Source organism: Mytilus californianus, unplaced genomic scaffold (assembly GCF_021869535.1).
Source record: "Mytilus californianus isolate M0D057914Y unplaced genomic scaffold, xbMytCali1.0.p SCAF_5, whole genome shotgun sequence".
Classification (NCBI taxonomy): domain Eukaryota; kingdom Metazoa; phylum Mollusca; class Bivalvia; order Mytilida; family Mytilidae; genus Mytilus; species Mytilus californianus.
Window position 1 is genome coordinate 102,471,898 of NW_026262701.1, and position 24,493 is coordinate 102,496,390.

The 24,493-nt window shown below is 30.4% G+C and overlaps 1 protein-coding gene across 1 annotated transcript; it reads right to left on the minus strand.

Moving 5' to 3' along the window:
• Positions 1-528: 528 nt before the first annotated feature.
• On the minus strand, positions 529-22,250 carry LOC127702124 (serine/threonine-protein kinase SIK2-like). The gene is made up of 8 exons (XM_052206208.1): positions 21,967-22,250; positions 17,438-17,554; positions 16,102-16,165; positions 15,068-15,183; positions 8,370-8,540; positions 7,862-7,985; positions 6,808-7,028; positions 529-5,970 (listed from the first exon to the last, which is right to left on the minus strand). Exons 1-8 carry the CDS (start codon positions 22,087-22,089, stop codon positions 4,333-4,335), a joined length of 2,574 nt encoding a protein of 857 aa, XP_052062168.1. The 5' UTR covers positions 22,090-22,250; the 3' UTR covers positions 529-4,332.
• Between the last annotated feature and the right edge of the window lie 2,243 nt (positions 22,251-24,493).

Here is a 24,493-nt window from a genome sequence, read left to right on the forward strand (position 1 = left end):
AATATAGAAAATTTGTTCTTTGTTAAATTCAATGTCGAAGACATCCACAATAATTGGTGTAAGGGATTAATAATGAGTCTACAGTATCTCATTGGCAATCATACCATGTCTCTATTTTTTTAAAAATTTATTTAATTATATAGACCACTGTCATGACGAGGCTGTTCCCAAATTAGCCTATAGATATGATTTTTTTAACCCTCTTTTTGATTATTGTATTGATGGTTGTCTTTTGAAGAGTGTGCCTTAAAAAGTACTTTGATTTTGAGTTTGCATTTAATTTGCCTTCTTCATCACCAACAACACAACAGTAAAATACTACTGTAACAGTTTTATTGCTGGGCAAAGGAAACCAGTACAGAAGCACTGCCATCAATCAGGGCTCTGAAGTAAATATTGGAAAACTCACAAAACCAACACTCTGCACTATTCTATACAGACTGATGTTCAAGATTCGAAGTTCAATCAAATAGCAAAGTTCCCCAAAACAGCCAAATCTTTACTCTAGAATAACTATAAAAACACAAATATATTCAACATTTTATTCCTGCAACAATACATTGCATGATAAATTTATTTGCCATAATTTTGTGCATCAACAATAATAAATTTACATTTAAGGGGATACAACCCCTCTAAAGCAACACAACAAATTATGATTATCATTGTACTACTGTTGGAACCATGATATTAAAATGTTCAAATGTATAATGATCCACCTTTGCTTATATCCTCCATAAAAAATCATTCTGTATACTAAAAATACTTCCAAAATTTTGCTTGACACATTACTCCATAAAAACTGAAAATATTCAATATCGAATGGAAACAGTTATCTGAGTAAAACAGGTATAAAATAGTCATCAAGGAACCGAATCTAAAAACAAACAGAATTAAATGAAATGAACTAAAATTTGCTGCAAAATGGATCATAAAATGTTAGAGGTATTACTAAGTTATAAATTCAGTAACTGATATTAAAAGGTTAAAGCTGTGTAAGAAACTATCAAAGAATAACATATAGCAAATATCAAATCTTGTAACACACTAAAACTAAGATGCACCAATTTAACCCCCTCACACACACAATTCATTCAAACAAGAGTATAGAAATAAGTGGTAAATTCAGGTTTTGCTCTGTAAAATTAAGTGCAGACCAATTGAAATGCTGAACATCATAATATTGCTTAAACCATTTAACAATTAACTATTGTACAAGACCAGGAAGTAATATTAAATTTTCTGGTCTAAATGCCAGTTGATACACTTGAGTTTTTTTTCATGATTTAAATTCCCTTTATATTTCTGCAACAATAATGTAAATTTAAATAAAGACTCAGATTTGTATTCAATTGCTTAATTACTTTTTCAGAAATTTAACTCCTCATTTTAATCAGCCTTTATTCTCTCAGCTGTTGCTCTAAGTAAATTTTAACATGAGGATAAAAATAAAAGTTGTATGGTCTAGAATAAATAAAAAAAAAATTATTTTCCCTACCATTTATTACATTCTAGGTTTGTTTTAAACATGGAATCCAACATTTAAACATGGCAATCTCTTGACAGGTTGCACCATTTAGGCACTTTGAAAACAATACTGGTGTATTATTGAGTGTATACAATCTTTGTTATATACATAGAAAGTAGTTTATAAGCTGTTAAACAATTCTTTTTTTATCCCTGATGAAACATCAATAAATAATGGAATGACTACAAAATAATTTACAAGCTTTTATACATTAATATATGCATACTTTTTTTCTGAAAGGCATTCTTGTAAAATCAATGAAAAATTGAACCAAAAATATTTTATTTGTTTGAAGTTATTACTTCCCTTTTGTCATATATCAGACAGGAAATTTAAAAGTTTAAAAATATTTAGACATAACATTGGTTCAATTACTGTTATAATCACATTTGCAAAATGGGAAATTTTTAAACATTTTTTTTAACTACACATGTCATTTAAAAGCATCATTATTTAATAACAAAATATATTTTCCTAAACTTCTCTATAAAAAATCTTTATAAAGAAAATGAATATTTAATTGATTTAAGACAGAATTATACAACCACTTCAAAACTATTTGCAGATTTCTTTTTACTGTAAATACACAAGGATTGATGGTCAAAATTCATTTTCTCTAGCAACATTTATACAAGAACAGTTGAACAATAGCTAGGATATTGTCAGTTTCATCAGAGATTTACTTGAGGAACTGGGTTCAACATATGTGCAAAAATTTCAAGAGAAAATAATTTTCCCTATATGTTAAGAGCCAAAATTACAACAGTGAAATTGTGCAATTTGGGTTTTTTCAATTTTGGTAGCAAAATTCTGAATAATATTGTGATGCCAATTTTTCACAACTTTGTAATGCCACATTTTCCTCTTCCTTTAGTATAAAATCTTTATTTGTTTCCCAAATTATCTCACTTCAAAAATTGTCAAGTATTTCATTATTATTTTCCCTGTAGATTTTTTTGCATTACAAACCAATTGAAATTTTGTACCTTGTTGAAACTCGGATTTATTGTTTTCATATATACATGAACTCATAACTCCATGACATTTTGCATATCATGCATAACCATAACAAAACAACAATAGGCATCAACAGCCAATCTATGTCAGGCTATTAAACTGAAATAAATCTCTTTTTTTGACAATAGTGTGTCATTATAAATTTCTTAAAGGACATAAAAGTGGTAGAAAAGCAAGTGTTTTTTGGAAAATAAGTTAAAAAATATCTAAATTGACAGACTGTAACAAATGCATGTATGTTAAAACTTTTTTTGTCAAATCCATTGAAATGGTAATAAAAGACAAATAATCATTACGGTTTTATGATAAAATTTTATATATCTGGATACCATGAAAAAAACATTATCATCTCTACCAGCATGACCAATCTCAAGTCTTGAAAATTTTTTTTTACCATGCAAAAATGCAATTTTACATTTCCCATTTTGTCAAACAGCAATACATGTAGAATAGAGAACCAAAATCATTAAAAAAATACAATTAAGTAAAATGCTTTTGATTCATAAATTATAACAAAAATATACAAAATACATGAACATATAAAGAACTAATATTACAACAAAATAGCACGGAATGACTACAAACATTAAATAGAACAAAATAATATTCAACAAATAGCATTTTTTTTCTACAAGAGAAGTCAATGAATTCAAAATGACTAGAACCACAAATTTCATTTGTGACCAACATTTACCATGCAGTCACAAGGTAGGATGATTTCATACAACTTTAATTGGTATTCTAAATACAAACGAAATACCAACCAAATTAAATTTAAAAATAGTAAGTTATCCTCAATTTTTACATAACACCAATTTGATTCATTAAAACATTTTTTTCTCAATTGTTTTAGAGTTTTTGCAATAACGAAATAAAATCTGAATGACAAACAAAACACCTAACAATTATTAAGAGATTAGAACTTTCTTAAACATGTAATGATGTTATAGGTCGTCATAAAAAGTTAAAGAAACATATCACATCATTTTTCTTTCTTGAAGGATATTTTCCAGAATTCCTAATAAGTATTGACTTTCGATTCCTTTGTTTATGCAATTTTGTTTACCCCTAATGATTAAAAAAACAGACAAAATCATTTAAAAAAAAATGTAAGGAATTTAAAAAAAAATTAAGAGAAAAATACAAGATTTTTTATATGACTTATTTGAATTTGTAACAGAGGTGGAAAAATGTGTTTGATTAGTTTGAATACAACTGTAGGAGGCATATTGTCAACAAAATCAACAAATGTCTTTACTCTTCAAATCATACAAAAAATCCTATTAACAATTCAAATCCACTCATCTGATTGTGGTATCCATAACAACATGAGTTTGAAAAATATGAAAACTTCTAATGATAATGATAAATGACAGCAAATCATGAAGATTTTGAATGATAAAATACTATAAATAAAACATACATTGTTCTCCATTTCCTGACCAAGTTTACAAAATAATTTTGAACTCTTTTCATTCTGAGGATATTTAACAACAGTGAAAAACATGGTTTGTTATAACAAAAAATTTCATAGTCCGAAAATATTGGGGAACATGGTAAAATTCAGTTTTTTGAATAACATGGAATCACATCAGCAAAATTTGACTTTACTTTTAGTTTAAATTATGTGAAATTCTTGCTTTCATATCAGCAGAATTTATAAAAAACAATAATTAGGTACCGGACAGCAGATCTGAACATTTGGTGCAGGTTAAGGAAAACAATAAATCAGTTTTACTTTCTCATTCTTAATGAATAATGAACAATTACAAAATGAGGAGACAAAGCTATGACATATCCATGTCTTCTTCAACATAAGCCATTTGACTAGGATCAGAGTTGCCCCCCATGGTGGACTGATTCTCCTGAAATGGAGGAGCATTTTGAGTGATCTGATACTCTAGTCCTTGAGGATTAACAACATAATTATAGGCCGGATTATACTGAGAGGAGTCCATCTGAGAATCACCATGTTTCTGTTCATTAAACTGTTTGTTCTGTTCATGCTGCATCATTAACTGATGTTGTAACACAGCTAAGTCTACACCTTGGGGAATAAAAGCATTTTTACGACTAGGAGTAGTTGGACATGATGAGGTCTGATAGGTAGGTGTAGAACTAAATGACAGTTTATGCTCCACTGCCTGCTTCACTTCTTCACTCGGATCCACAGGCTGCTGTTGTGCAAGTTTGTAAGATATTTTCCTGATGACTTGAGGTCGACCTAGTTGATTTAATTCACTGGTGGTCAACCTCTGAGGCATAGATACAGGCATGTAGGTAAGTGTTTGTTGCTGGTCACCTTGTGCATACTGAGGATCAATCTGTAATTGCTGAAACTGATTTTGCAACGGACAGTGAAGTTGTTGTTGAAATCTATGTTGAAGTAATTGTTGTTGTAAAGGCTTGTTGCTGAACCCGTCAATCTGCCTTTCTACTTGAAGAGACTGCTTCAAAGCTAATAACCTATGAGGTTGAATATCAAATGTCTCAGATGGTAGACTCATTCTTTTCATCAGTGGACGGGGCCGTACAATTTGACTAGGTTTAGCACCATCTATTGATTGTTCTTGCTGAGATTGCGGGATATTGTACTGCTCGTACATGTTTTGTACATGCATTTGTTCTTGTTGTATGTCAACCATTCCTGGGGCTCGCATGCCCTGTCTTAACTGTCTGAATGCAAACATACCCTGTGCAACAAGTCCATCAGAAGCTCTTCTACCTTCACGAAAGTGAACAGGAGATCTTGTTTGACTACGATCTTCTCCATTTTGTTCCTCTTCACTTCCAGTTGACGATTCATTCTCCTGTACAACAGTACCAGTGGCCTGTGCACATGATTGTAAACTAGACATAATATCTGATCCTAATGATGAATCAAAACTTGCGAACGGAGATCCACTAGTGTTACTTTGATTGGATGTGGGCATATGAGACAAATCACCGTAAGCAGAACTAGGAATCAGACCAATGCCAAATCCATCAGGTACAAACTGATCCTTACTAGACTGTTCATCATCTTCATCCTCTAAAATATCTGCTTCAACTCCTTCATCGATCGATGTAGTAATCATATGACCTGATATGTATGATTTCACACATGGCTGAGGTAACGTGTCAACCATGCAGCCTGTTACACCGTGAGGCGTCGGAACGTCCATTTCACGATTAAAAGTAGATTCATAAGGATTAGGCTGCCGCCAAGAACTAGCTGTGTTATGTGCTTCAGTCTCTGTAGTTTGAACACCGGTTTGACTAGAAGGAACAACTCTTGACATAGCTTGTTCTGCAATAGTGCTAGGTCGCCTGTGACGAGCATCTATTTTGTTTTCAGGAGGAAAACTACTTCGATGTTGTTTTAATCTATCCATAAGAAGATAATATATTGCTGTGTAATGGTCATAAGAGTCCTTCTCTAATGCCTAAAAAACAATTATTGTAGAGATAAGTTCATATTACAATACTATTTATAAGTTTTTGTTAATACTATTGCTTTTTGTTTTAAATCTATTTCTAAAGAATTTGTAAACATCTTCAGTAACATAAAATCCATTTCAACTATTGAATATGGAATATGTTGTCATTTTTTCACATTATAAGTCTAACCTTCTTTATTTTCAGTAAATTTTCTTTGCTGGAAATTCAAAATATCATACATTTCTGTGTAATAATTATAACATTCTTCCCTTTGTACATCTGTGTGATACAGTTTTGTATCAAGTTACACAAACATATTCATATTAACTATAAACATTGCTACTAAAGTTACTTAATGGTTCAATGTTATCATGCAATGACTAAAACAAGTCAGGTGATCAAATTTCACTTTACTCAATGTTTGAAATATTGATTCTTGGATACAGCATGTACCTTTTCATTTCGAGTTGGTTTTTTTTCTAAATAAACAGAAGTATTTGTGATATAAAAATTTCCACTGCAGGTTCAATGCATGAATGAAAAAAATTATTATACATTTGATATTGTTAAATTTTCCTTAGGTTGTGTTGTCTTGTATTAAATGTGACTATCCCTTACCATGTGTTCTTTCCATTGTGACTACTGAACTGCTTCATTTTTACCCAATACAAATACATTTTTGGTGAACATGTACATTGAAGAGGGATAAAATCAACACTTCAGGGTTTTATATGTCTCATCAGTACATTTGGATATGTAAATAGACATGTCTTTAAACTCCTATCACCTTGCTCTTACCAGTAAGTAGAAAATGTATGATAAATGCTTTAAGTAAACCATACCTCTTTTGTTTTCTGTTGATCTATACCTAAACTCTGCATAAGTCTAAGTATCTGTTCGTTGAACTCCCCTAACTTTGCATTTATCCCCAACATGGGACTAGGAGGGGTAGATTTGGGCTGTCCTTCTTCAGATTGCATCCATTTGTGCTTCTTAATTTGATTTATAGAAAATCTTTTGTTAGGGTCCAGCACTAACATTCTTCTAATCAAATTCTCACAATCTGCAATTCATTAAAATAAGGCAATGAATATTTAATTTTTCTGCTTATGTTGGAATTCAGATTGCAATAATGCAAGTTCACATGAAATAAAACAGGATATTGATATCAACAAAATATGTTTTAACCCTTTTATGAAATAATGTATCTTTCAGCATTCAAGTGATTCAAGTAGCTGGATTAAAGATGAAAATACGTGTCTATGAAATCCTCTATCAATAACTAAGCTGACTAAATATTAATTAGTATTCATTTTAAATGATGTTAAGAAAAAGTCACGCACACACTCACATTCATGAGAGAGTTCAAGAAATGTTTACACCTTTTTTCCAAAAATAGTTGTGAGAGCCAGGTAATTAATTCTGCATGTAAAATAATTGATAATAGTTATTTATATTTCATCAAAAACATCGCTTATTTTAAAGTAGATTCTAAATAGAAATTACTCTTGTGTGTGAAATCACTGATATAGCATATCAATTACCACTCTTTTGTGATTTAAGTCAATTTTATTTCTTTAACCTGATTGAAAAGGCGGAAAAAATATTTTACAAATTCAAACTATAGAAATATCTAGTTATGATAGCTCATAAATAATCCTAAATGATAAAATCTCAGTTGATAGCCATATACAACATTCTTGCACCAAACACACATTAAAAGATGTTATATAATTGTCCAGACCTTGACATATATTTATTACAATAGCCTGTCATAAATTCTTATTACATGTATTTAGGAATGTATGAATGATTTAAATTTTTTGTTGTTTTCAAGTTATTGGACTTTTTCTGGGGAGTGTATGTACATGTGCAGTATAATTCCTAGTTCTTTACCTGTAGTCATAAAATAAGGAATTCTAAATCTCCCAGATAGAACTCTATCACGTAAAATCTGTAAACTCTGACCATCAAATGGTAAAGCACCACATACCAATACATACAGCACTACTCCTAAGCTCTAAAATAAATAAAAATATATATAATCTACAAACATGTCTTTATTATGTGCAATATTGACATTTTAACATTTTGTACAAAATCTTACAAAATTGTACAATATGCAATACAGAACACCTGATTAAGAAACATAAAATCTCAACCCTTTCAAAAACTATTGTTTATAAAGATCTGATTCAGAGAATATGATGTTTATAATTTGTCAAAGCAATAAAAATGTGTACTACTTGTATAAATGTAGGTCAGTGCTAACCTTCTTTGTATTCACAGACAACTATGCGACAACATTATTTAATTACAAATTGTCAGATCGTACCTAGAGGCCAAATAAACACCACCACTGACGTAATAATATTTAATCATGTACGTCAGACAAACTGCTTACCCATATATCAATCTGAGGTCCCAAATATTTCTTCCCTTCAAATACTTCTGGAGCAGCATATGGAGGACTGCCACACCATGTAGACAAATGTTCATTCTTTTTGTAGAAATTTCCAAAACCAAAATCTGCTATTTTTATATTCATGTTGGCATCTAGCAGTAAGTTCTCAGCCTGAAAGAACAAAGACGGGTACCAATGTTATTACATTTCTCTATTTCTTAACATGGAAATTATTCAAAATGCATACTATATTAAAATCAATTCCCTTGTTATAATAAACAAGCATTTTATCATCAGTGTACCAAGAAAGTATGATAATTCTATCATCAGGATGATAATTCTATCATCAGGGTACCAGGATACTTTTATTCAGTGTTCTCTGGAAGGCATTTTAATCATTAAGATTTTTAAATCTTCCATATAAAATTTGAATATTTCTAAAAAGAACTGAAGTTTGATGTACAAAAATGTACATGTACAAGCTTCATAGTACAGCAACAGAAAGAAAAGTAAACTTATTCCTGTCTCTCATTTTATCACTGGAATATTGTTTTCTGGTTTATTTCCAAACTGAGCCTTGTAACTTGTAGATAGCTCAGTTATTTAACTGATGTCTTTTTACAGAATTAAAGTACAATACAAGGCCTTAACCTATTCAACCTATCCGTCATCGATAATGGTCAAGTACCATAATGCTGACTAGTCAATAATTCATTAATGGTATTAGTAACCTTCCATTACTGGCATTAGGCAATATTTATTACAATTCATTGGAATTATACCTTTATATGATTGCACTCATATATTTAATTATCATCAATCAAAGAAAATACTCTTCAACCTTTTCCATATTTACACGTCATAGCAACTTGTCTGATTAATTCAAATTTTCTCAAGAGCAGTTTTGTTTTCAACCAGCATAATATATTTTTTGACAGAATTTAAATTGAAATGACCAATTGAAATACGATATGGATTTTGTTCAACTACAAGCATAATTATTCACTTATTTAGTAATTTATCATTATTACCTATCAGTATGCATGTAGTTAATTACACTGCACATTTACAAATGAAAGGGGAAAATGTGGGTTTTTAAATGTTTCCACCCACATTCTAACATTTACGTATATGTAGCTTTATAAAATTCATCAACTGCAAATGTTTGCTGCAAACATCAGGTGATTCAAAAGGTTGTCTTAAAGCAACATAATTGTATCCAAAATCTAATGATTCAATTTGACCACAACAATTTTGTACAATAACATGCCTACATTTGTAATAAATTAGTCATTTCTAAGGTATTTCCTTTCATTTTCAAACTAATGCTTACAAGTATTTAGCATGACTGAAGTCATATATAATCTATTTAACTGTTCGGAGAAACAGGTGCCTGTAATGCTGGATTTTAAAAGACCCTCTGGTTATAAGTCATTTTAAAATCCTCATCTCCACCATTAAAAAATTAAACAAAATAAATAAATTTAAGTAATGTAAACATTTCCACACAGTTTTATTTTTGTATAGAGATACAAAAAAATGATCTTGTAAGAAAATTTTATAGATGTAGGCGATGTAATTATCTTGTAAAATAAATTTAAACTATTATTTCCTAAAATTAATCTAAACTATCAGCAAAATTAATAACAGATCATTTTACTGATAAAAACTAAGTGAAATGATGAATTACTAATCAAGTGTACTATTGTCGGCCAAAAATAAATTGATGCATACTAAAATAAGATGTCAATTTTGTTATCTAACAGTTTTCGTTCAAATTTCCGCTGTCGACAAACACCTACACAGAAGAAGTCAAATTTAGACTTGTAATTGTGCTGTTTTTTTTAACTGTATTCGGTAAAGTATTTTGTTTCAAAGAGTTTCAAATTCTTAATGTTTACTGGTACTTAGGTAATCAAAACAAAATTCTGTATAAACCATAATTTCAGAGCAAAACAGAAATGAAATGGGAACAATTTCTAATTAAGCTTTTATACTACCCTATATGTTACCCCTGTCTGTTCTACTTACATTCAAATTTCTAAATGTTTTCCAGTCCGTTATAAAACACATTAACTAACAAATAACCTTTGTTACAATGCTTTTAATGATAAATATGCATACATAACTGTAATGCATTATTGACTAACAAAAATCTTTTTTCTTAAAAGTTATTTTCATTTCTGCTTCATACAGAATTTTATAGCATGTTTTAAGGCCTGGAATAATGATATATTTCATGAAAAGAGAATACTTCATAAATAAATAAGAATTTTCAGAATTTCAATGAAGTAGTCATCAAACTGGGGCAAATTGAGAATTTGTTGAATTAGCCAAATATGAATGAAGGAACATTTCATGTTTTTTTGAAAATTTCACATTTTTTCTTCAAATTTTTTTTGGACTGAGCACTTTCATAAATTTAGTGAATACTTTTATTTCTTTTTTGCCGAAGTTGCAATTGTGTCATTGCTTAGCTTTAACAGGTTTCAGAGCTAACACAAATCTGTGCATATAATACACATATGAAACTATATTCCCCCAATAACATTACCCAAAAGGTCAATTGAGACAGAGAAAACAAACACAAATATGATTTCATCAACTTTCCAATCAAATCATATACATATAGGGCGAAATATCAATGTTACAATGAATTTTTGTGCAATTTTCCTCCATTAGAAAAGATCACTCATTGAAGCTGCTACTTGACATGTAAACTTCTCTCACCGGATGCAACCAGTTCACAACATATTTGATTCAGTAAATACACAAGATATGTTTGTAAACATCATGGATCAATTTTGGTTCACAATCATTGAAAGCTTAATGATTTAACCCAGTATTTAATACAAGCAATCTCATTTATGGGATGTGTACTCTTTTATTTCAAGCCAATGAACGTGTCTACTTCAAAGGGCTATGAAACAAAAGACTTTTATTTTTTAATAATCTATGCTACCAAAAATATCCACAGGCCCAGACTTAAATTGTCCACTGTAAAACTGAAAGATTATTTTCATATGAACTGTTGACACAGAGATGTCTCTTGCCAATTTTAATAATTGATGAATCTGTTACTACAGGACATTTTTTTGAAGGCGAGATTAAAAGTTTGAGGAAACTTAATTTTTGAAGCATAGATATTAAAATCATGGCTTTAATAATTGTAAATAATGTACATTTTCTACATGTACATCTTCTGTAAAAAAAAAAGAGGTTCAAATCGAAATGTACGGTCTTTTTGATGTGAGAACTTGTAGGACAGAACCTGAGAAAATACTATATTTCTAGTACATTCAAAACTGACAAAAATGGACTGATTGTACAAGTCAGTTATTGTAATACAGATTTTCAACCTTTTATTCTTTGATCTTTGAACTTCTAATTTCCAAGGCTCTATTTAGGGACATTTGTTAAAGCCATAACAGAAACCAGGAAGATGATGAATAAACATTTACTTATACAAAAATCTCACCCTATCTTAATAAAAAGTTTATCTTTTCATTGTTCATTCATTGGCTGGATATATTGAAAAACAATGACAAATCTGAATGTCTCACCTTAATGATCCTGTGTGACACGCACAGGGAAAAGTTAAAATGCAAAGCATGTAAAAGAGGGCTAGAAAACAATTTGGATTAATTATCTTGTTTGAAGTTACAAGTTATATATATTACATCCTCCTCCACAGATATATACATTGTATACCTTCCTACTCATTTTACTATCAGGTTTATAGAATGAATACCAAGAAATGTTTTATTTGAAAAAAAAACTTCCAATGTATATATCAAAGTTCACTGTTTTAATGGCAAATTCTTTCATCAGCTTGCTGAGTTGGATATGTTAAAGTTTACTTTTAATGTCTTTGTTGCAATATATCCTCTAATGCAGGTTTTGTAGGAGATACAAAAAAATAAAAGATACTTTTGAAGCACAATTTTCCTGCCTTCACATACATTTTTTAAACATTTAACAGTTAGAACAAAGTTCAACAAACAGATAATATTGGTTAAGTGCATTTGTACCAAGCAGATGTTCTCAATTTCAAAGAGAACAAAAATTAAAAAGTCATTTTCTGTGTCTTTCTCATTAAATTTATTGAAATATCAATACTTTACAGTAAACTGACAGTTGCAATCAATTTGACATGACCTTTTGACTACACATACCAATGCATACAAGTTACAGCTCATTGCGTACATGTTGTTTTCTGCTATAGATTTTTTATACATGTATTTCTTATTCTATTTTACTTTTTAGAGATTAATTCAATCCACCTGCATGTTATCTGATATGTTACAACAATGATAGGAATGAATGCAAACAATGTCCTCTATAGGGGGTATCTAGTACAGGATAAGGACATACCCTTATTTGATTATTCAATTTAAAGTGGGTTTTATCATACTTCACATAATCAACCAAGTCATAGATATCCCCCAGGAAGATTTTTTACTACTTCCCTACTACAAATGAAGTAAAAAATATTTTTAACAGAACCAAGACCTTCTTTTACATTTAAAATCACTCATAATTTTTTGTAGACATTTATTTTTCACCTGATTGACTTCACTTCATTTTACAAACCTTTAAAATTAAAGATAAGCAGAAATTTTTAATCAATTGTTACGACCAGATCAAATCATTATGGAATTTAATGGTTACATTTATGTCATTAAAATAGCCTAATTTTTTTTTCCGTTTGTTTAAATAGCTTAGGTTTGATTCTTAATTAAAGCACAAGTTAATAACCAATGTAATATGATGGGCAAAAACCTGATTGACAATTACATTAGATTTTTCTTGTTTACAACATAATATAACTAGTAGATTGACGTCATTCATGACCTTAAAACCAACTGGGCTTGAGGCACAAACAGGGACTATAGGTAACAAAAGCATCAATAATAACACTTTAAGACTTTTTATTGAAATTCCTCCAAGAAATGTAAACTTGTGTTTATCTTTTATTCCTTCCTGATGAATCTTGACTTATATTTATATACACTCATCAGTCAGACATATTTATATAATGTCTACAGTCAATAAAAATCTTAAAGATCCACATATGTAAATATATACTAGTAAAAGGACATGGAACTAAGTTATTTTTTTTCTTCATTTTTACAGCATTGCTTTCTTAGATGTTTACTCTTTAATCAATAGGTACTTGTTAATGGGTAAAGCATACATTCTTCCCAAATGAACCCCAAAAAAGGGTACTTATAAAGCAGAAATATTGGAATTTTAACGACACAAACTTATATATAAAGTTTTTATTTTAAGATGAAGCATAAAATTTATCTAATTCACTACAATTATCTTCTACAAATGTTGTTAAACTGTTTTATAATGTAATTTATAAAAGTTAAATATATTCAGTTTTAAGTTGAGCTTTTAGTGGATAAGGAAGTCAGCTTATTAATGTACATATATATAGCTGATGAATAATAGAGAGGCTTTAAGCAGCTTTAACAGGTCAACATGGATATTATCTCTTCTAAGCCGTCTTTATTACTACTTAAATGGTTTAGTCCATCAGTCCTGATAGTAATTCATTATTTACTATACAGGTTGCAAAATCAAGAGGGATCCCTTAAACCTTCCCAACTTTAAAATTCAAATTTATGGTTTTTAAATGACTGTAAATTTTGCAAATTTGAAACAAATTTTATTGATCATATTCCCATTTTTAAATAGTTACTTACCTGCTTTTTATAAATTTGTCTGTATGAATCATTTCAGATTAAACAAAGTAAAAATTGTGTCACTTATTTTGAAATTATATAAAGGTTAATTTTTTCTTTTCATAAAAGACAAAAGTTCAATATATGTCTCAAGAAATTAACTAACTTTAAGAAAGCTATTGATGTCTGAGAATTTTTCATTTTATACCACAAATGTGTACATGTACAACCAATCTGGTCCATTGTATACAGTAACATACATTTTATATGTTAACTATTTTGATAATTGTCAGAAGATAATATCATACAAGAATTTGCTTTGAAAGTTTAGCCATATAATATAGTACTAGCCTTCAAAACGAGACAGAACAGGGTATTTTTATTCTTCTAATACATTTAGTATGTGTTTCGGTACCCTTGAAACTTTTATTGTAGTTCTTTATTTGTACCATACTGATAAGTACTTCCTGAATAAGCTTGGGTACCAGATCACACAGAATTTGAAACTTTATTACAATACATACATGTATAAAAGCTGAAATTCAGGATCAGTTTAAATGTTACCAGCTCTATGCATCAAAAATTTCAATTTTAGCCCTTTTAGATAAAATGCATACATTATGTAACAACTGTCCTTTTAGGGTAAGTTAGAACATTACATTTTAATCTTTACAGAGAATCATAAACTGGTCCAATATATCTAGAAAATATTGAATGAGTCTTCACACCCTGCCAATAAACCAACCAGCCTAGGCTTGTTAAAATTCTATTACATTTCTATAATTTGCATTGGGTCCATTTATCCCAAGGTGGAACAGTGGGACAGACAGACAGACTGGCGGAGTGCAAACCTATAGTCCCCTTTGACTTCGTCTGTAGGGGACTAAAGAGACTTTAAAAGGTTATCAGCCAAAATTTGTTTGGTAATGGTGACTAAATTTCAGACGAGAATGTGTCAATTAATTGGTGTACTTGATTATATTATCCATACATCATATAACTAACCTTTAGATCTCTATGTACAACATGTCTCGTGTGACAATAGTCAACAGCCAGTATGATCTGCCAGAATTTCTTCCTGGCATCCCTTTCAGACAAACGACCATGCTGTGCTATAAAATCTGGAAATACAATTAAAAATCATTTAAAGATGGAAAATAAATCACAATATAAGCTCCGATGTAATTATCAATATTCTAAAGATATTTTCAGAAGTAATTAATTTTATTAGAAAATTGTAATGTGCAAAGACTGTTTTATAAATTATCTTTATATGATGTAGAAAAAGTTCAGACATTCAAATGTTTCTTAAATGAACAATTCCATAGCTCTTACTGGTCCTTTAATAAAGCATTTTACTTTTTACAAATGTCTGGATCAGTGAATTTCATTTTATATCATTACAGTGGCACAATGATGGCATTACTAATTTTTTCAATTAGTAGACTAAATTTTAAAACTTTCTGGAAAGACTTGCATTTATAAGGAAGTTTGCAATGATAACTTCTGCAATTGACAGAAATGCATAAGAAAAACACTGATAATATTCATTGTACTGTATGATGTCATAAATGCAAAAGTTAAGTTTAAACACTTTTAACATGATATGATTGGTGTTACTGTGCAGACTAAAATGGTCTTGGATGTCTATCCTTGTAGATCTATACAACTTTATTTTTTCCATTTTTCTTTAACACAAATAGTTTGCAATGACAATATATATATGATCAGATATATTGAAACTTTAACAAATTAAAGATCTCAATATATGTATATACTCTGTATAATTCAATTTAAGATTGCTTGCCATAGCCAGAGTGACAACTGGACCACTAATATAACTTCCTGACCCCAAATTTATAAGCCTTTCAATAACTCAAACGAATGTTTCTCTGATTTGTACATGTACATTTTTGTAGCTTTCAACTTCTTTAAAAATGTAAAAAAAAACGAAAAAACTGACGACGCCTTGGCTCAGTCTGCTATGACAAGCAAATATTTTTAAGTCTGGCCTTAGTTGTAAAGCTTATGGTACCTACCAAATATTTCTCCATTTGGAGCATATTCTGATACTAAATACAACATGTTCTTTGTTTCCATAACCTGCATACAGAAACAAAATTTAGAAATTCTCAACAAATCTTTCTTGTTCAAACTACAACATATTTTGAATCTTCTAGTATACACATCTTAAAATAGCAACACTGACACAACATGTATAACTTTCATATATTCCTGAACAATGCAGGTGCAGCCAATGTTAGGCAGTACAATGTAACAGTATATCAAATGCAAGATACTTGTTTATAATCATGATAATATACCAGTGAAACCTATATATATATGTGGATATTTTGCAGTCAACTGGTGCATCCCTGTAAGTCTAAGATACATGTACATACATTTTTGTATTATGCAGTGAGTCTATAACTGTCACAAGTTAAAAAAAATAATTCCAACATCCTTACACATCATAAGTTTTTAAGCTTTTATTTTCCCAAATTATAATGCTAAACAACTAAAATAAAAACATTCTAAGAAACTTATTTGGATAGAATATAAGTAAAATAATACTGTCAACTACATTTGTAAGTAATACCTGTTGCTTCTGGGTAGATTGCTTCATTGTTGTTTGCTTAACTTCTTGTTGCAATTATTTCATGCATATTTATGATCAATACAGGAACAAATTAACAATTATTCCAATAGGTACATTTTTGTATAGGTTCAGCAAGGTGGCACGACCAGGAATACATGTTTGAGGGTGGGACTGGAAAATAAGGATATGTTGGAAAGAGTTGTTGCAAGGGTAAACTAATTTGCAAAGAGCGTGGCACACATCCTACATGAGACATCAGGTTTAAGTTTCCCATTCTGACCTGATAATCCCACGAAAAAATACACCTTGCACAGCCAAATAAAAGGCCCCACCTTGAGCAATTTAAAATTCTAAATGAGGTACATTTTGAATAACATAGAGACAAGAAATTCCAACTGTATGTACATCTACATAAAAGGAAATAACATTATACAACTATCAAATTTAATGTAAAAGGCTGGTACTGAGATTTATGTTCAGATGACATATGTCATTGACCCATAACCTGATACCAAATACAACATCTGCATACATGTACATTGTAACTGAAAATAGTAATGTACCAAGTATCCTAAAGGAAAAATAGATATGACACAAGAGTTACAATACCATGATGGATGTATTTTTTATGGTTGATAATTTATAAAATATAAAGATAAAAAATACTGTCTGCAATATAATGGAACCCCCCACCCCCCAAAAAAAATGTACAGGGAACATGCATCTATTCTACTACAAAACATGAGAGGAAATACTTTATTGGAAGATGACCTTACCTGATAGAGTTTGATGATATTTTGGTGATTGACCATTTTCAGGATCTGGACTTCCCTGTACACTTTGGTTAAGTTATCTTCATTTAATTGTGTTTTATCTATAATCTTGATGGCAACCTGAAATTTAAAGTATAGTGTAGGAATATAATACATATAAATTATATATACACACTGAAAGACTGATGCTTGCTAGCAAGTCATTAATTCTGCTAAATTAATGAAGATTACAGTAAGAACCTTCTATCAAAGGTCATATGCAATGGTTTTTCAACATGTAAATGTATATCTATCAAGGATGCAAATTACCAGAGACCAAGTCCCTAATTTCAGTATGGGCTAACGAAAATTTCTTTCCTAGTCCAGGTAGGAACCAGAAAATTCTTCTCATTTGTTTTGTTACTTGTCCTGGGCTACATACAACCACTGGCCCAGCTGCTAATTCAGGAAAAATGCTAAATCTGTATCAACGCTTACTGGTATTATTTTTTTAGATTCAATAGCTCATTGTAAAGTACATCTGGTTAAAATAAGATGATTTTCAACAGAAAACTTTTTGATTGAATTTAGAATAAAATCATTAAGGTATCAAACAAGGATCTGGAAAATTTTTTCAAACAACTAAGGTCATTTTTATAGGACTTGAGGTCATTTTATTCAATTGGTCAAATTCATACTAAAACAAGAATGTGTCCACAGTACACGGATGCCCCACTCGCACTATCATTTTCTATGTTCAATGGATCATGAAATTGGGGTCAAAACTCTAATTTGGAATTAAAATTAGAAAGATCATATCATAGGGAGCATGTGTACTTAGTTTCACGTTGATGAGACTTCAACTTCATCAAAAACTACCTTGACCAAAAACTTTAACCTGAAGTGGGACAGACGGACGGACCGACATACTGAAAAACATAATGCCCCTGAGTGGGGCATAACTAGTAAATTTGCACAATTAACGTTTCCTTAAAAACATTTTTTTTTAACTAATAAATATCAATATTAAAAAATGCAAGTCAGTTTCCTTCATTAATTCTATAGACATATATAAAGTACTTTGTTTCTTCCGTTACTGACAACCACAGATGTTTATTAATTCTTTACATACATTGTATTCCTTCATTAATATTACAACCAATCAATTAACTGTCTTTAAAGTACTAACATACACCTGTCAAATACTTATGTCCACAAACAACCTACAACATCGGTTTTTGTACTATATCACATTCATCAATTGACAAAATTACACCTCAAGAGTTCAAGCATGATAACGGTATGTTATATACATGTATTACATGACATACATTGTACATGTATATATTTTCTTTCACTTGTACTCAGACAAGGTACAGATACATTTGTACTTCTTGAAGCCGAGACCCAATTGTGGTTAAAACATTCAACTGGTTGTTGCCATTACACATGTAAATATACAATGTACATGTATTTGGTATAAATACTATATGAAGTCTTACATACATGTACAAAATGTACATCGAAGTGTTTTATCACCATGGTACCTCTTCACATGGACCATGGTGCTATACATTTTCCAGGGATCTATCAAAATTGATTTTATAATAGTTTGTATTATAAATGTGGTCCTATAATTTTAGGACACATTGCTTTATCAAAGTACTGGGAAGAACACTGGTGTGTTTACTAAACTATGTAATTTTGTGGAAAAAATAAGTTTTAATACCTTGACTTTTGCATACATGTAGGTATATATATATCATGTTAATTATGATTGTCCAAAAATCCCACTAAAATGGATAATTGTACATGTACCAACTAAAAATCATAGGTACAAGTAGAAAAACCAAACTCAATTATTTCTTGAAAACAACAATCAATCAATCATATTTACAAGAAAAAATGAAAATACATGTAGCTTATAAAATCCCTGACTTTTTAAGGATTAGCACGTTAGCACGATTAGAGAATAAAAAGATTAATTTTATATGACCTTACATTAATTGCTTGCAATTTGTTATTTCATATACATGTTCATTTGTACATACATGTATACCAAGTAAAAACAAAAAAAAACAAAAAAAACACAGCAGACAATATTTAGCTCCTTCTCCATAGGAATTATTTTTTAATCTACATCTACATAACCATTTTAAATCTACATTACGACTTATCTTGAAAAAATTCAATTGTTGCATTTAAATGTATCAGCAGATTTCATGGCTTTTAACCATATTTCTTTGAACAGGAACAGTTAAAATCAAAATTACAAAAATTTGACCATACATGTAGTGAGCTTATCAAATGTTCCATTAAATACATTAAATAATTTATTGATTTTAAAAGTTGTGACTACTTCCTGGTCAAATACACGTAGTACTACTAGTAGGAACTAAAGTAGACATAAAAACATATTTGTTCATTTGAGGAATACTGTCTTGCACCATAAAGCAGTAGTTCTTGTTCCAACTGCAATAACATCAATACATAATGTACATGTACTAGTCTTTCTCTACTACATGTACGGTATACAATATTTTCATTTAGATCATGTAGATGGAAGAAAGTGTGACTGATACTGTGATGAAAACATAACATTATATAACATTACTTTTGTCTGCATTTTTGTTATGCCAAATTCCCTTCAGTAGTCTGTAATTGTACATTTTTTAACAATAAAATGCACTATTCTTTCTGACACAAAAAATGTACATGACTACATCATTGCAATGCATGTACAAATGTATATGTATTTTGGCAATGGGTGTTGCATCATCAAAACTGTTTTGATTACTTTAATATGGAAAAGTTAAAAAGAGCAAAATGTAATAAATAAAATATACAAAGTGTCCATGCAAACAAACATTACCCCTACTTGTTCGAAACTTGAAAGTTGCGACACATGAAATCTAGATCTTTGGTAAAATCATTTACAACACAACAGAAAATTAAAACAAGACTCCACGTCCTCAGGCTCAGGGGGTGATTCTGCAATGAATCAAGATGATTGAGATTTAAAGACACTTGGTAGCTCCAAAACATCAGTGAAAAGTTCAATCCTCAATGGAAAAAATTGCATACATAAAGGTAATAGATATTCACTATAAAGATACAGTGTACCCAGAATCAATTATTACAATAAGACAACTATATGAGGAACACCTTGGTACATGTACATAACACAGGGATCCAAATTAGCAGTAGCCCATGCCATGGCTGCTAAATGCTCTGTTGAAAATAACTAGAAAGCAGCCCATGTGACTCTGACAGGGAGTTATCTATTTCATGCCTATTTTGCTGTGCTATTCAGCAGTAGGCTCTGGTCATGACAGTGTTTCATCAGTCATTAGTGCCAGCAGGCCAATACTGGAAATTTGTAAGTCACATTATTGTTATTGGGAAAATTAGCTTCAGATGCATGATAAAGAGTATTTCATTTGACATTTCATGAAGTCCATCATTTTTGGTAATGAAAAGAAAAGGTTTTAAATCATGAACTTGTACGACATGTACATAAATATGAATTAAAACATATATTTTAGGATCCTTTATATTCAAACAAATACTGGTATAACGTCATAACAGTTCTGACGACCAACATTAGTAGTTTGATATTCATTTTCTGAAATTTTTAGCACAATGAAAAAGATAAACTGTGTTAGACACCAGGATCATTCTACAAACATTGCGTCAAAGGGTTAAAGCTCCAGGTAACTGTTGACAGTCGACTTTTAGCTTTTGTTCGAATGACCAGGGCAACTAAAAAGTTTGTCCAGTTAACTGTTTCCTATTTCAATGAAAGAAACTGTATGATACAATTTCAAATGTAAGTGATTGGTTAAGTACATGTATATGTAAATATGAAAATTATACATTTGTAATTTTGAATACATGTACGTCTTGATAAGAGACTTACATATTTGGCGTTTACCAGTACATTTCAGATGTCACAATGATGTCATTTATGTCGATTGACCTCTGGCCAACCAGCATACTTAATTCACAAAAATAACTCAAACGCGATCTATACATGTACATAAGTTCAACATGTACAAAATGTACAGTTAAAAAGATTTTTAGACAAGTCGAACTTTATTTGCACCTCAACAAAACATGATGAATACCAACTACACTTTTAATCAAATTAGTTTATCAAACTGCGGGATACTAGTGATATTACAGGATATTTGACAATTCAACAGTGTTCAAAGATTTCGCAAGTTCTCTTGTAATCACAAATAAATCATCTTATGTAATGTTTGTTTACATTATTTTTAGGCTTTTTCAAGAATTGTAAGTCAACATCATAAATTCTAGTTTTGTTGTGGAATAATTGAGATTTATTAGGTTTAAATCAAGAAAAGTTTCTCTACCAGCTTTGACATTAGTGACGTCACAACTTCTCTGTGTCAGCAGTTGGCAGAAATAATGGCATCTCTGCTAACTTTACCCCAATTTGTTTGCAAAATACATTGTCATGCAATCGTTTTTGTTTGAATTGTTTTATGCATTCTTCTACTTTGCTTTACTCTGCTGATTAGAAAACTCACCTCACTTTTTGTTATCCTGTGTCTTCCTAGTTTCACAACAGCGAAGTTTCCTTTTCCTATCGTTTTCTCGATGTCATAAAACCCCACCCGTATTTGTCCCTTGGGTCTCTCCGCCATGACCATCTTTTAAGTTTTATTTTTAAATTCCTTGTGATTTTCGTATGCATTCGAAATGTTATCCTGTGTTTCATAAATCTTGTACAATCCTTCTGTAACTCGCATGGCGGTAATAAGTGCGAGACCGGGTCTGTGACGTAAGCGCTGACGTAAATCTGGTTAGATATTGACCGGTTTTCTTTGAACGATAGTTTCGTATCCTTTGTTGCTAAGGTAGCTTTTCCGAATGACGTATTGAACAAAGTGGTCTTAGCTGGTTGTGAATCACAAATATTTATTATAAAATATGATGTGGTGTAACAAAATTTGAACAACGCTAATTATAGATAAATTACATTTTTTTGTCATAATTTATTCGTCACAGTTAAATGTCTGTAATCTAGTTCAAGTCAGTTTTATTTCATATATTTGACATATATATAGTTCAGTTTGTCGACCAATCTTAGATTGTGCAGTGTCTCTGGATTGTGCAATAGAACAAAATGGTATACAGGAATATTTAGTTATCAATGCTATTTTATTTATTCATTTATTTTGCGAAATGACTTTGACAAGCGGACTATTCTGAATAATTATTCGGTGTTAAGAATAAATGCAATACAAATGTTTGCAAAATCGTTTTCCGGAAGAAATTCAATTATAAGGAATTTAAGGTACCATCTTTCTTGTTTTTAGAAAAATATAAATCAAACAATTTTATTTTTATCATTTAGATGAGCATCATTATTTTGCGAATATAGGCAAAATTTATCTTTAGAAATTGATAATAACTTTCCTGACTGTACAGTTTTGAACAGCTAATGTCTATCTTAATTTATTATGAAGCCAATTTACATTCAAGCAAAGATTTATATACTGATTCAAGGTATTAATTAGTAGTGTATTATTCTATTCCTTGAAAATTACGACCCTTATTCGTTTTTGGTAGATAAAATGATGTTCAGTGTCATGTGTTTACTTTACTGGCTACAACTGGATCAGTACCGCTGTGTTCAAATGGTACATACCATCCGTCCAGTAGGCAAGATATGACTTTTCAGCTATCATAAATGAAATAAGTATTACACTATTAATTAAGAGTGAGCTAAAAACTCCCTATATAAAAGGCAAAGTTGACCTTCTGCAGTTAACCATTTTGGCTGTTTAGTTTCAATACCTTATTTATCTTGATGGTCTTAAAATAACGTTGAAGATTTGGATTTGAAAACTCCTGATATTACATACCAGTTGAAGCCGGGTAGTTCATGCGATATGATATGTTGCTCGCTGATTATTATTTATCTCCCATATTAGTGTAATATAATACTATACTATTGACTTGCTCCTGGATAGTTGACATAAACAAAATAGTATATACAATTAATGTATTATGATATTAAGCTTAACGATAAATGGCATATTACATAAAAACTAAAGTCTCACATTAATTGTAGATAAACTCATCATCGATACCAGGCTTAAAAATTTGTATGCAAGACGCGCGTTTCCTCTACAAAAGACTCATCAGCGACGCTCGAATAAAAAAAAAGTTAAAAAGGCCAAATGAAGTACGAATGTAGTTTTGATTTTATAAAGAAGTAAATATTGAGACTTTAAAGCTATTTATTTTGCCGGAACTAAAAGAGTTCCTTTCTGAATTTTCCTGTAAAATGTATGCTGCTATATAAGCTTCTCTGAGAGAGACAACAGACTTTCACACTATGCAGTCCTATGCATGTCATTGATGATATGTTTGCCGGATTTTATGATCATAATGAAGCTGAGCCTTATATTTATCCCATCCATTGTAGTTAAATAATAAATGTTTATTAAATCCTATACAAGTATCACATGATCCAAGAAAATGAGGTCAAGGTCAGATTAATCAAATCGGAAATACATGTACACCTTACAATCATTCCATACACTACAATATAGTTGACCTATTGCTTATAGTTTCTTAGAAACGAACGAAAACTTAATATTAACCAATGAACCATGAAAATGAGGTCAAGGTCAAATAAATCCTGCCAGACAAACATGTACACCTTGCAATCAATCTATGCATTAAATATAGTTGATATATTGCTCATAGTATCTAAGAAACAAACTTAACCATGAAAACTTAACATTGACCAATGAACCATGAAAATGAGGTCAAGGTTAGAGGATACCTGCTAGACAGACATATACACACTACAATCATTCCATACACCAAATATAGTTGACCTATTTCTTATAGTTAAAGAAAAACAGACCAAAACATAAAAACTTAACACTGAGCAATGAACCGTGAAAATGAGGTCAAGGTCAAATAAAACCTGCCAGACTGTCATATACATCGTAAAATATTTCCATACACCAAATATAATAGACCACTTTCGAGTTCATCCTTCACCGGAAAAAACTCGTCAATTATGCGCGCCTTTAT